At 40.2% G+C, this 13,630-nt stretch overlaps 1 protein-coding gene across 2 annotated transcripts in view; it reads right to left on the bottom strand.

Moving 5' to 3' along the window:
• Positions 1-416: 416 nt before the first annotated feature.
• The window catches only part of SYNE3 (spectrin repeat containing nuclear envelope family member 3), a 65,002-nt gene continuing 51,788 nt past the window's right edge, over positions 417-13,630 (bottom strand). For both annotated transcript variants that reach the window (XM_053980649.1, XM_053980650.1), the window contains one exon: positions 417-11,335. In XM_053980649.1, the coding sequence (XP_053836624.1) occupies positions 11,138-11,335 (198 nt within the window). In that variant the 3' untranslated portion in view covers positions 417-11,137. The remainder of the gene's footprint in view (positions 11,336-13,630) is intronic.

The following is a 13,630-nucleotide window of genomic DNA, read 5'->3' as shown; positions in this document are numbered from 1 at the left end:
ACATGTGAGTGGTGTTAACCTCAAACCCAAGGTTCACAAAAAATCTCCCCTTTGTCTTACCAGGTTTGGGATTGAAGAGAAACCCACAGAGAGTGTCAGGGGCCAATGCCATAAGAAATTATGCTGAATTAGAATATGATTTAGCAAATTCACATTTTCTTCAGGTCCAGTAGAATTCTGTTTAAATAACTTACAGAAAAGCTGACATTTTCTGTTAAATCTCAGAGGACTAGAATGAAGTAGCTACATTTAGCACAGCCATCTTCCAGTGATACCTGAGCAGAGAGGCAGGAAACAGCAAATTTTATCCTTGCTTCACTTGTTCTGGTTGTTTCTAGGTCAGCCCAAATACTCTGATGGTATGAAAAAAGCACAGCAAAAATGTGTAGCCACCACCCAAAATAACCTAAAAGTCCTTAAAAAGAAATGCACATGTGTTTATTTACTGCAACATCAAATACAATTATATTTTCATTTCAAAAAAGGACACATGCAATAAAATACTATGATTTTATAATCCAATTCAATACAGTTCATTGGTAACACTGAAGCGTCACAGAACAGGCAAGGGCTTGGGGTGATGAATTTTCAGTCTCTTGATCCTACTTGCAAACAGCAAAGTCACATCATATTTTATTTGTCATCAAGGGATAAACTTTTGGAATAATGTGGCTAGATCACAGAAGGTTCCAGCTGCCCCTTAACTCTCCTATGAGTCTTGAAGAATCAGATTTTTTTTTTTACTTGGGAAATATTATGCTTTGACAAGGATGAGGAATAGACACTATTTTCCAAGCAGAGAGCAGAAATCCTTCCATGTTATACCACAGCTGAGGTACAAAACAAGGGCCTCTGCTTCACAGGTGCAAAGAAGCCAAGGCTGTGAGTTACTTTAACTATTGCTCTGAAGAATGAAATCAGGCCATTTTCTGCAATATTTCACTGCAGCTTTCTATTATGTTCATCTGCTCATGGGGCTTCAATCAATTTAATCTGGCATTTCAGCTATGGAATAAATCCACAATACACAGGAGGAGTCCACAGCTCAGAAAAGAAAACAAAAAATTGTCCTGAAATACTAAAATCATAGCCTCTTAACTACTTAAAAGGCCATGTTCTTCATTAGAAAAGATCCTTATTTTATCATAGCTAGTCACACACCACAAGCTCTTATTTTTAATATTTCCCTTGAAGTTTCATGGGACTAATTTTCAAATAAGGTTTTAAACAGTGTAAAAAAGCTACAGACTCAGGGCCCAAAATGGTACCATTTCTAGCATAAACTCTCCTGACTTTCATCTGGGACTTTTAGGCAGTGTGACATAACGCTGTCCAGCCTTTCAAAACAATGACCTGATTTCTTTTTGTACATCTTGCGTGGCATAACACTCAGGATGACTTAGCTCCAACAATTTACATAAAACATAAAGTCAGTCTTTTGATGCAGCTGCGTTTTTATAGAATTTCACAGAGTCAGTATACAGAAGCTTACAGCTTTTTGAGCTAATTCTAGCAAACAGGAGGATTTATCTATGAAAACAAAGAGTTCCAAAAGTACATGGAAATCTGTAGAGCAAAATATATATCTCTATATAATTTCCCAACACAAGCAATAGGCAGTTTAGAAAAATATGATTGTTACAGTCTTTCTGAACCAGAAAAGAAAGGATTTAAAAAATAAGTTCAGCTTTTCATAAAGCCGTATTTTTAATAAGAAAATAGAGTGGTCCACATTTCCCTGAATAAGCCTGAAAGGTTAAAGAAAGGTCCAAGCAAAGCAAGGAGTCAGACCTGGACTTGATATCAGCTGTGATAACATGCACATGTCCAGAGACAGCTGCTTGGCTCCAGTATTGTTTACCTTAGAAACGAGCCTAATTTATCACAATTTTATTCAAAAATCATAAATAACATGACAAAAGTGGAGCTGGTCCCCGCAAGGCAAATAATTATATTCATACAAGCAAAAAGTGACATCAATCCAGTTATTTCCTTGTGACAGTTAAAAGGCATTTTGTACCCTACTGTTACATTGTACAGCACATGTATAAACACAGATTATTACTGCAGACTTTGCTATCAGCTACTATACATAAACTAGAAGAGATGTTCATGCTGTAATTGCCTCTAAGGTTTTTGTTCTACTTGAATATTAACATTTACAAAAGCTGAAGTGGAGACCTGAATTCAAGCCAGGATTTCAACATGCAAAATGACAGGGTTCACAGGAAGGTTTCAGATCCTCCCCATTACTGACATTTGGAAGTGGATGGGAGCTCTGAAGAATTTTAAAACCATTCATAATATGAGTTTCTCTTGTGAACAGCCTTTGGTTTTCCCTGTGCCCACAGGCAGGTGATCTAACATGGGACATGCTGCTGAAATTTAGATTCATGTCAATAAACCTCCTGTTAAGGAGAATTCCCATTTTAGTTTCACGTCACTTCTAAAAGAAAGCAGCAAAATGTACCTCAGTATTTGCTGATTTTTAAATTAAAAGCCGAGAACAGTTTCATTTGCAGAAACTTTGCTCCAGGCTGTTCTTAATAACTATTTAATTTATCAGTTAGAATTTATTAATTCTGTTCAATGTGAGAGCAAATCCCTTCATTTTGACGTAATTTTTGTGAAATATATGGGATATTTACTCACCCTATATGGGAGTCTTAGCACATTTCTTTAAACTTTCTTCTAGCTTGAAACTAAACAAAAGCACAAAAACTGATGGAAGCAAGATTGATGGAGTGTTGGTGAAGGAATCCAAAACAGTTTAAAATCCAGGCTTATGAGTTAAATTGGGCCCAAGACAGCCCCCTGCTCTGAGGAGTGAGGAGCTCTGCAGGAACACTGGACATGGGTTATATTGCCAGTAAACAACAATGCAGCTTCTGGGCCTCCTACCACTTTTCAGTGTCAATGGAGAGCTATGTCTCACGAAAGGCAATGACAGAAAAATGCAACACCTGCATTATTGCTTGTGTAATTGCTTCACAGTGGTCCAGTACAGTCAAGTAAACAAATGAGAAGAAGGTGTGCTCCTGAAAGGGAAGCTCTGAGGCTGGGCAGATGGAATGTGCCCTCCTGGAATCACCCAATAAACTCAATTAAAACAAATTAAAAGGGGAAAAAAGTTGGAAGAGTCACACTGATCAAAGGGAAAACATCTACTGTGGCAAAAATTACCACCAGGATTTTGGACCAAGACAAAGGTGTGTCTTTTGCCTTCCAGTCAAACTAATGTACAAAATGGAGGCTGGAGTTTGAGGACAGACACACACCTAGCACATGCAAACACCTTCAGGAACAGCCAGTGCTCAAGCAATGCCTCCCAGGTTAAATTCTTACAGGGTTTGATCTGGGAATGTGCTGGAAAATCATCTTGGGTGCTTTTCACCCTAAAGACTGAAACCCAAACTCAAAGCTTATTAAATCTCATCAAAGCTCATTACAACATGTACCTCTAAACACTTCCAGCCTCCCTTTAAGACATGGTTTCTCTTAAAAGCTGCACTTAAAAGTTACATTGAAGTGGAATGTCACCTTTCTTTGAGTAGAGCAATAATTACGCTCCCCATTACATATATATATATACATCAATACACAAATATATATATATACATATATATATATATATATTTCATGGCAACAGAAAGTACCATACAGAGGCATTCATTCACATCTGTAGTGAAACAAAGTCTGTGGTGTTCAGTGCTTAATCGACTTGACAAAACAAATAATTTGATTTAGGTGGGAATCACTTCAGGAGAAATCACAGCTCCTACCCCCGAGTTCCAGTGGGAGGCCTCCCAGCAAAGTGCTGCTGAGGGCGGTGGCACTGCTCTCCAAACTCACCTCTCCCCTTTAACACACAGCTTTTCATGGAGCAAAAAGGAGCTAAAATGAATGGCTTGCTATAGGGCTTGATAAATGAGTTGTGAAATCAGTTTGTTAAAAGCCATCATTTTTGTTTTCTTTCTTTCTTTTTTTTTTTTTTTTTTTCCTCCCAGGTCAGAAAAAAAGGGCTCTGGCTTATTTAGGGTGTGTAACAATGACAGTGGAACACTCCTGGCAGCTCAAGGGCACAGACCCTGGCTGAGCAGCACCTGGGAGCTCTTACCCCAGCAGTGACAATGTGAGGGAAACAGAGCTGCAGCTGACTGAGGGGCAATTTTCTGCACACAGAAATTGGATTACACATCAAAACCTACTTAGAGAGAAGAGAAAGAGGCTCAGGGCAGGCTATGAACAATGCTAAGAGCAAGGCTTTCATTATTAATAATTGTTTGTTAAGTGACACCCTCACACTCCTGTCTGCAGATGTGACTATTAAGGGCAGTCCCTGAGCCAAAACTGAAGGCAGATGTGGGCAGGACGTGGCCAGGAGACTTGGAAGAAATGGCTGGCCAGGACTAGAGTCCCCCCAGATAGTGATGAAGGCTGGTTTGACACAGGGGACAGCAGAAACAGACAGAGCATCTGCAGGAGGAACTACAATGGGGGAAGAAATTACTGGATTTTAAACTCACTGAAACTGGACCAGATTTTTTTTGCTCTAGTTATTGAGGAAGAACAGCCACTGGAAACACTTAAGGTGATAGGAATGGTCTAGGCTATGGAAGAACTGCAACAGGAAAAGAAGAATAAAATATTGGGATAATTTACTTTGGAAATGAAGCAAAGCCAAATCTCCTCTGTTCTCATAAAAGAAGGAAAGACAAAACATGGCCTGGAAAGGGTGCTGGTCTTTCTGCTTTCTTGGATTTAACACAAAGTGGCCAAAAGAAGGAAAATCAAAGCATCCCCACTGCACAGACTAAAGGTTTCTGATCCAAAACCAGTTCAGGGGAATACCTTTATCACACAACTTGGAATAATGTGGAACTTGCTGGTGTAAATGGCTCTGAAGCCAGAAAGCCACTAGCATTCACTAAGGCACTAAACAGGCTTGCCCCCAAAATCCAGAAGACCAAAGACAACACCTGACATTTACTTTAAAAGGAGCAGAAAAATTCCCACCTCACTTCTACAATGCATTTCTGTCTCCTGAGGATTGATCAGAAACCATCATGACTAGCTTTCCATCTATAACAGCATTTCCTGTATCTTTTCCTGGAGCATCAGCACCCACCACCTACCATTAACCTGTCACTGAGGGGTTTTAATTTAGCAGTTTCTTCTGTATTTAATGAAAAGATAAAAGCCCTTCCAGGGCTCAAATCTCAGCTCAAGTGAATCACCCTGTGGGGAGCCTCCTTCCGCAGTCAGGAACATGAAACTGAGCTGTGCTGATGGCTGCTCTCAAAGTTCTGTCTGGCAGAGCAGGATGGCAGAGCCCTTGTTCCTGTCATTAGTCCTGGACTGCTCTCATTGTGCCAGACCTCAGAGTTCCACTTGCATGGAGATATCAGGCTGCCTTTGGAAGATCTAATGTTTCCTGCTGCTTCCAGTGGCATGCTGCACCTTAAGCTCTGCAGTTTCCCCTTACCCACACTTTACGAGGAGGAGGGTTCTTATCTCACAGGTACAATGAGGTAAAATCTGGCATTTGCTGAAGCAGGTTAGGGAATAGAAGTGCCTTTTAGGCTACAGTTTGAACTGGTATATTCCTGATATATATTCCTTGTTTTGCAGATCTACTGATAACTCTCCAGTAGACACATATTCATATCTTAAATTGGATAGAAAAGAGATAACTAAAAAAGCAACTGTGTGACAGATTATTCCCTCCTACTTTGCTTTTTGGGGTTTTTCTGTTTGGTGGGTTGTTTCTTTTTTTAAGAGTTTTTGTTTGTTTGTTTTTTAAATTCAAGAATCTTTGTTTTGTTTTACCATTTAACAAGTGTAACATTAGCCCACATTTCTTAAATGACAAGTAAAAGTCAAAATGCCTCATGCCTAAAACATCCTGCAGTTACCCAGCACCTACAACTAACCTGCTTATATTCCAGTATAACCAACAGATATATTTTTTTAAATATGGCAAAAGTAATAAGATTGATTTCTCAATTAATCATGTTGCCTGCACCAGAAATATTACTTTTAGTACTTTAATAAATTGGTTTCTGAGAGTTGCCAACCTCTGACAGATAAATTAATGCAATAAACTTGTAATGGCTCAGAGCAGGTCAGTGATCTGGGAGCTGCTGAGAACATCCTCAATAGCCTCCAGCAATTCTGGAAGAAGTTGGTATAGGTTCTCTGGACAAATGTGTTTCCAGCTGCACCCTAGCAGGTGATACTGTCCATGAGGTAGTAAACTCTCCAAAAGCAGCTCTTACAGCCAGCTGGGTACACAACCTATGACATCTATGATGCCTGGCAAAGACATGTTTATTGGGGGTTTTATACCAGCATTTCTTGAAAGGCAAAACTATTTTTCCAGTTTCCTATGGTGGATAATTTAGTTTCAGTCTGTAATCAGTTATTCCAAAAGGTTATGTTTGGTCTGGGAATCTCTGTCACACAGCAGTTTTGGTTGTTTTTTTCCCTAAAGAAAAGAGAACAATGTACTCTCTTGTGTCGACACAAGTTAAAAGACTTATTGCACATGAACTCACTCGTCAAATCTCTTTAATGCTAATGAGATGTGTATGCACACACATCAAAGTAAAACATTCCCTACTAAATATTGAAAAAGAGATCAGATGTAGCAAACTCCTGAGGTTTAGAGCAACTAAAGAGAAAATACTATTTCTTCTGATGTGCAAAGATCACCATCTGTCTGTCTAGGAAAGGCCAAGTTTTGGAGACATTTCTTCTCTCCAAGGTCTACAAATACTCCAACAAAAGGGATTAAGAAGAAGCAAACAGCTATTCTAAAAACTGTCCAAATTATTCAGTGATCACTAGGTGGTTTTATTAGTTAGCCTAGTAGCTTTATTTACAGCCTCAAGTATCTGAGTTTTCTAAGTCTCTGGATCTGTACAAGTAGAGTAGCACTTGGCAGAAATCATGATTGCTTTGGAGATTGAGTGCTAGAAGAGGAATAGAACATTTTTAATGTATGTGCTTAGAACTGAAGATGTTTTTCATACAGAGATTTCTGGAGAGGGCATATATAAATAATATTTCATACCATTTAAATTGCTGGCTAGAATCAGAGAAAGGGCTGTTTAATAGACATGGGGCACAATAGCAATTTTCTACCTCAATGTATTGCTGCCATGGAAAATTCTCTGGAAAGCATCAGGCTTCAAAATCAATTACAGTTTACAAATGAGGCTTGCTTTCGTGCCAAAGGTTGGGCTTGAAGTGTGCCTTTGGGTAATGCCTTACTGTAATGCATGGGCAATGGAGTGCAGGATTTTGCCTTCAGCACTGCAGGGTCATTAACGTGGTCAAGCAGCTCCTGGGTCTAACAGCACAGGCAAGAGCTCGGACGAGCTCCGTGAACAGGCTGGGTGTCTGCAGGGAGGGTAGGCCAGGTGCACAAACCACTCACAACCTCAAACATACTCCATATGTTTCAGAGGGTTTTAGCACCCTTTGACTGTGGCTGCATCTGCACTGGGGCAAAATAGTGAAAGTCCTCAGCTGCAGACACATCCAGGGTTCTGTGCATCCCACGTTTTGGCAAGGGAAGGCTTAAGGCAGTGGCCCCAGTCTGAACCTGAGCTATAACACATCTCAGTTACATCTGGATGTCAGAGATGTATGAGCTGGGGATTTTGTAGGCACAAAAGTGAGCATATAACCACCAAATCATCTGTGAGCAAAGACAAGGAACTGTGCTCAAGATTTTAAGGACTGGTTTGGAAACCAGTTCTTAAAAACAAGATCCTTTGGATTTAGTTTGTGTTTTGAAGAATCTGAGCTTTGTACAGTTTCCTGGAAGATGGACTGGGCAGTTTGTTTTCATTATTCCAATTACTAACTTGATTAATATTTACACACACTCCCAGGAATCAGTATTGCAAGCTTTTCAGAAAAAAAAAAACAAACCCACAAGAGAATAAAAAAGAAAGTAAATTTCACATTTACATCTCAAGCTTACTTTTGTGATTTTTTTTCTTTCTTTCTTTGCCAGAAAAATCTTACACCTGCCTTGGACAGGTGATGTAAATGACATTATGGAAGACTTAAATTGTTTTCAGTGATATGAACATTAAAGTCCTGTGCTTTGGGTAGTTTTCATTGCAAAGAAGTAGAAATACTCATCACTTCTGTGAGATATTCAAATTTTTAAAGTTAATGAGAATGGATTGACTGAGATTTAAAGCAAAACTTTCCAAGATTACAGACAAGGGACTTACAGAATAAACTGATTGCAAACCCAGCAGCAAAAGTGTGTTTCTAATTTAGTTGTTTGTTTTTTTTTTTTTTTTAAACCTGCCACCACACTGAAACATCAAGGTGATGATGCAGTTGTTCTTGTAAGATCCTCTGTGCAGAATTTTTTTTTCCCTGTGACACACTCCCATGGTGTCAAATGCATTTGTGAACCCATAAAAATCACCCAGATCAGAAAGGCTTGGCAGAAAGAAATCTGATGTGAGATTTTGGGCTTTCATAGAAAAAACTTTTCTATTTCTCTACTGACCTCCATTTGCAGCTTTATTATTCCTCATTATTTTTACTTTCTCACTGGTACTTTACTTTCATTACCTGGATCAGCTCAGCAAAACCAAGAGGACTGCAATGTAGCTACATCACAGAAAGGTGTGTGCACACCTACACACATCCACAACCACACAGAGCAGGTTTTGTTACTGCCCCTCTTCCCCCACACTTCTTTTCTAAAGGAAGATTTAATTTGACATGGAGATGTGTATGATGATTAACTCCCTGCTGGGCAGCCACAGGGGTTTCCTCCCCCAGGGCTGGCAGCAATTTTTAGAAGAATGTGCATGGCACTTGCACAGCTACTCAGGAGAGGAGGAGGTAGGTCCTCTGTCCCCAGGAAGAATGGCTGCAAAGAAGGAATTAATATGCCCCATTCTCTGAAAAATCATAGCTCCTCTCCATCTGGCTCCTTCATGAAAGGAAACACAAGCCTTCCTTTGCTTCCTAAAGTGAATGTCTTATTGCTCAGCATACATGGACTGTCCTCACCTTTCTGCTTCCAGTCCCTTCTGCCTGCTCTGAGAGCTCTTCTGCTGTCAGCTTCTCCTGACATCCAGGGTTTTAACCCACATCAGCTCAGCTCCTGCTCCATGCTTCCCCTGCACTTTGACTGATACCTTCACCATCAATGTTGTCTCTCCTTTAATTTCCACTCTTTACACTTTTAGCAGACTTTTGGCATTTTAATCCAACACTAGCAAACCCAGTATAGTCAGAAACAGAGTCCTGGTGGTGGAAATCTCCTCAGAACACTGGTAGAAGCCCTGTTACTTGCCCCATTTTAAATCTTGAAAACTGAAGAAAAGCTGTTTAATATGTCATATTACCAATACTGTAGAAGGGAAGGGGAGCCAAAAGGATTCTGAGATTATTTTCCTCCATAGAGCCTGTGCTTTTGTCCTCTGTGTTAATTGTGACTCCTTTTCTAAGGCTTTACAAATTGATGGACACCTCTCCTCTCTATGTTTAGCTGCTCCTCTTTCACACTGCCTGCTCTCCCAATCCTGTGCCTAAACTGAGCTCCATGCTGTTATGCCTCCTGATTCTACACAAGCTTGCTTCTTGAACAGAACTTTAATGATTTTGTTAAGTAAGTGCCTTCCTCCTTCAGTCTGTCAGCTACAGTATTATTTTAGACCTTATGCAGAAAACAACACCAAGTGTTGATACACAGAAGAGTAATTCATCCTGCAACACAGCCAGGAGAGGGAAAGTAACTGTTTCTTCTGTTATTTTTTTTTTCCTCATGATTACTACTGTATGAGACAATAAGGGATAGCTCTCAGAAATGGAAAAAGGAGTCAATTAGGTAAAACACCACTAAAAATGCCTTCATCACTCTGAAGTGAGAATTGCTTTTACATTAAAAGGTAATGTATAATGTACATTCAAAAATGTGATAAATCAGACATAGGGTTAGGTAAATAAATGAAAAGTTGCCATAATTTTAGAGTTTAGATTACATAGAAATCTGTGCTTCACTGTCTTTGATACAATCAGTTTACACAATTTCAATAAACCATTAATACAAAGGAATCCTAGGTAGGAATCTTGTTTCCAGGGTGGTATTACTAAAGTACTTCCAACTTTTGCTTTACTGACACTGAGCCAGGCTGCATCCCACTGTTCAGGCTTTAGAATCCATTACCAAATACCTCTTTATAAAGTAAAAAACCCAACAAACCAAACCACAAAACCCCACAAACACAAAAAACCCACTATTTTTCATAGACAATATTGGTGATACAAGGTTTTGTTCAGTGCTCACAAATTTGTTCAGAAAATTATGACCTGATTTTAAAAGTTCTCCTGCTAGAGAGATGCTAAAAAAATATATTCTTTTTTCTTTTTTTTTCCTAGCTTTCTTCCCACTGTATTCCACCTCTCCTGATTCAGGTAGGCTGGAGAATACAGTAATTGGAGAAGAAATCTTCTAAAAAATAAGAACAAGAGGAGGTCCACTCCCACTCCTACTGAAGTCAGTAGAAACATTTCTATTAGCTTCTGCAATCCCTGTATCCAGATACCGAAAAATCAGCTCAAGATTTCAAAGAGAAAAGTCCAAATCTTCCTTGGACTGAATGTCAACCACTCTATCCAAACATGATTCTACTGTGCCTGCTCTCCAGTTTACACCCTGGTGCATGACCACATGTTCTCACACTTGCTCTGACTTCATTTGTAAACAAGAATCTGACGTTACAAATCACCCAGAAAATCCCACAACACCATCCTTCAGTATTGCTTGCTGGCAGATGGCAGAAACTTTGCAGAATTATCTTTAAACAGTGGATAAGTGGAGGGTGGTTGTTAGTTTGACCACAGATATGCATTTATATATATATATGTACATACATACACAATCTCTATATACATATTATACATACAATAATAAAAAAGTGTAAAAATATTAATTTTGCTCAAATACCTGATTAAAGTGGATTAATCTTATGCTTCATTATGTGATCTATCCCACTGGCATGATGGCTGTGTTAGAAGCCCTAAAATCTACATTAGTTGCAATTAAAAGCAAGGAGTCTGCCCTTCTGCCGTCACCTCGTGCCGTGCCAAGGAGCTATGTCGGAGGTGGGCCCTCGTATCGCAGCATCAGCTTGAAGGAGCGAGCAAAGTTGTTGGTCAGGGTGCAGCTGTGGCTCTCCTCTGCCAGGGGCAGGAGGAAGGCCAGGAGCAGGAGGAGCAGGAGGAGCAGTTGCAGGGGTAGCGCTGCCCGGCGCACGCGGTGCAGGTATGAGCACACGCCTCCAGAGCGCTTCTGGAAAACACAAACCAAAGAGCAGCTCAGAAAAATACATTACTGGGGAGGTCTGTTTCAAATACATCAAACTGCCAGGGAGAAGGTCAGAACAGCCCCCTTTGTCCTTGGCCTAGGACCCAGCCTGGGTGCTGGGCACACTGAAGGTGACTGAAGTTAAATTATGTCTTTTAGGAGAATATTTAACTATTTTCAAGAATTCCCTGCTGGAAACTGTTATTTTCTAGAAGGAAAACACTGCTAACTTTCTAGAAGAAAATGATTGCTTCCAAGCCCATTTTCCAAAGTGGTGGTCACACATGCTTGTGCCCAAGGTGCTGACTGGTCCCCTCACAGCCACCATGCAGCGCAGAAGGTCTGTGTTTGCTACTCTCCAGTCAGTAAAATGAGAGTGCTGGTGCCTGGAAGAGAGGAACAGCTTCTGCTCTTGGTCAGCACAAAGGAGCTTCATTTGCAGCTCATCCAGCCCCTAGTCATCTGCCCTGCAGCACCATGCATTGACCTTGGGGTCTACAAGACTGGAGGTCAGAAGAAAGGCCCCACAGTGCAGCCTGCCTCAGTATACCTTACACCTTACCAGGCCCAGTTTAAAACTTTATGTGATGCAAAAAAAATGAGAGAAACACAACACTGATAGTGAAGGAGACATTAAAACCACATCTATTTCTATGCAGCCCTGGGGGACACACACAAAGGAGTCCTATTACACCTCTCTCTATACTGGTCCAAACCTAAAGTAGGTCAGTTAACCTCATAAATTTGATCTGGTTTAGCATGACCAGGAGAGAATGTATCTATGGCTACAGAATTCAGAAAAGATTAATTAAGAAGGGAGATTTCCACTGGCAAGATTCCTGGGTAACTCCTGCCAATGAGCTGAATTGCGTGAGTTTCCCAAAAAAAAATAAACCCCCAAAAAAACCAAACAAAAAAAAATCCCAAACAAACAAACAAACAAAACTAAAAAAAAAACCAAAAACAAAAAAAACCCAACAAAACAAAACAAAAAAAACCTGTCTTAAAGTCTGATAGAAAGGGCTCAATAACCCACTTATTTCATCAAACAAGGATTTATACAATGAGCATAAATGCAGTACATTAGGTACCAGCCTACAACATAAATGTCAGCACAGAGCATCCACTGAAGTGGGGCCCATGTTTTCCACAAAAGGAAATTCATTTATTGTATTCAAGTCACAGGCAATGTCAGTCCTGCAGCAAAATTAGGGCTTCTGCTCAATATAGGGTGTTTAACAGGCAATGCCTTTGTCCCACTATAGCACTGTTGCCTTTTTCCAACCTGGAAATGAAACCTGAAACCTGAGATAATTTTGATAAGAAGGTAATGTAATGAACATAAACAATCCATGAGAAACATCAGCAGAGAAGATATGGAGGAGATTGATGGTAGAAGAAAGTAATTATGCCTTTCGCTATTTTTAATGATCTCTTCCACTGCTTTCTAAATTACTCAGTCCCTTGTAACTCCATATAAATGCTTACAGAATTAATTACAGAGGTAAATATACAGCTGCAGTTACACATCATGAGACAGTTGTGTTGCAAAATCCTTCTGTTGTAGTTGGTTTGCTTCCATTATATTAAATGGCTGATGAGATTTAATTATTGTGTCAGGCAGATGTAGAGGCAGCAGAGGAACAGCTGCTTGCTCCATCATTTCTGGCCCACAGTACCTGGGTTGTAATTTGTTCACTGAGGCCAAGTAAAACTCAGATCCCTGGACACTGGAAGTGTCAGTGGATAAAGTCTACATGCCAGGGTGTGACTGGGACTGACTTTGAGCACCACTGGGCAAGTTCCCCGGGTACAGTGATTATTTACCCATGAAAGCAAAGCTTCACCAACCTGGCTGCCTTGGAGATGTCACCTGCTCCTACTGTGACCTGTTCTCAAAGTGCAAGGCATAAGTAGCTGTTCTAATGAGACTTTCCCTTCTCTAGTCCACAGCTGAAATCCTTCTCCCCCTGGGTATCATCTGCCTATGGGCTGAACAAAACCTGGAGGGTCTTCTGTGTTTACAGTCAATGCTAAATCTATTATGCACAAGAGCAGCAGCCACAGCTCTTGGTTGGAGCTCTCTGGGCTTGTCTCTGTAATGCCATGAATCAGCCACTTCTTGGTGTGTTCAGTGTAAACCAGTGCACTGTCATCCACAGTTCTGTTTTCATTGACAAAGATTTCTCATTCTTAATTCTTCATTGCATCCACAACATGCATAAAAATGACAAATGCATTTACCAGAGCGCCCTATCTATAAGGAAGAAGACCCTAGCC

This window comes from Vidua macroura, chromosome 6 (genome assembly GCF_024509145.1).
Source record: "Vidua macroura isolate BioBank_ID:100142 chromosome 6, ASM2450914v1, whole genome shotgun sequence".
Classification (NCBI taxonomy): Eukaryota; Metazoa; Chordata; class Aves; order Passeriformes; family Viduidae; genus Vidua; species Vidua macroura.
This window is presented reverse-complemented; position numbering and strand designations above follow the sequence as displayed.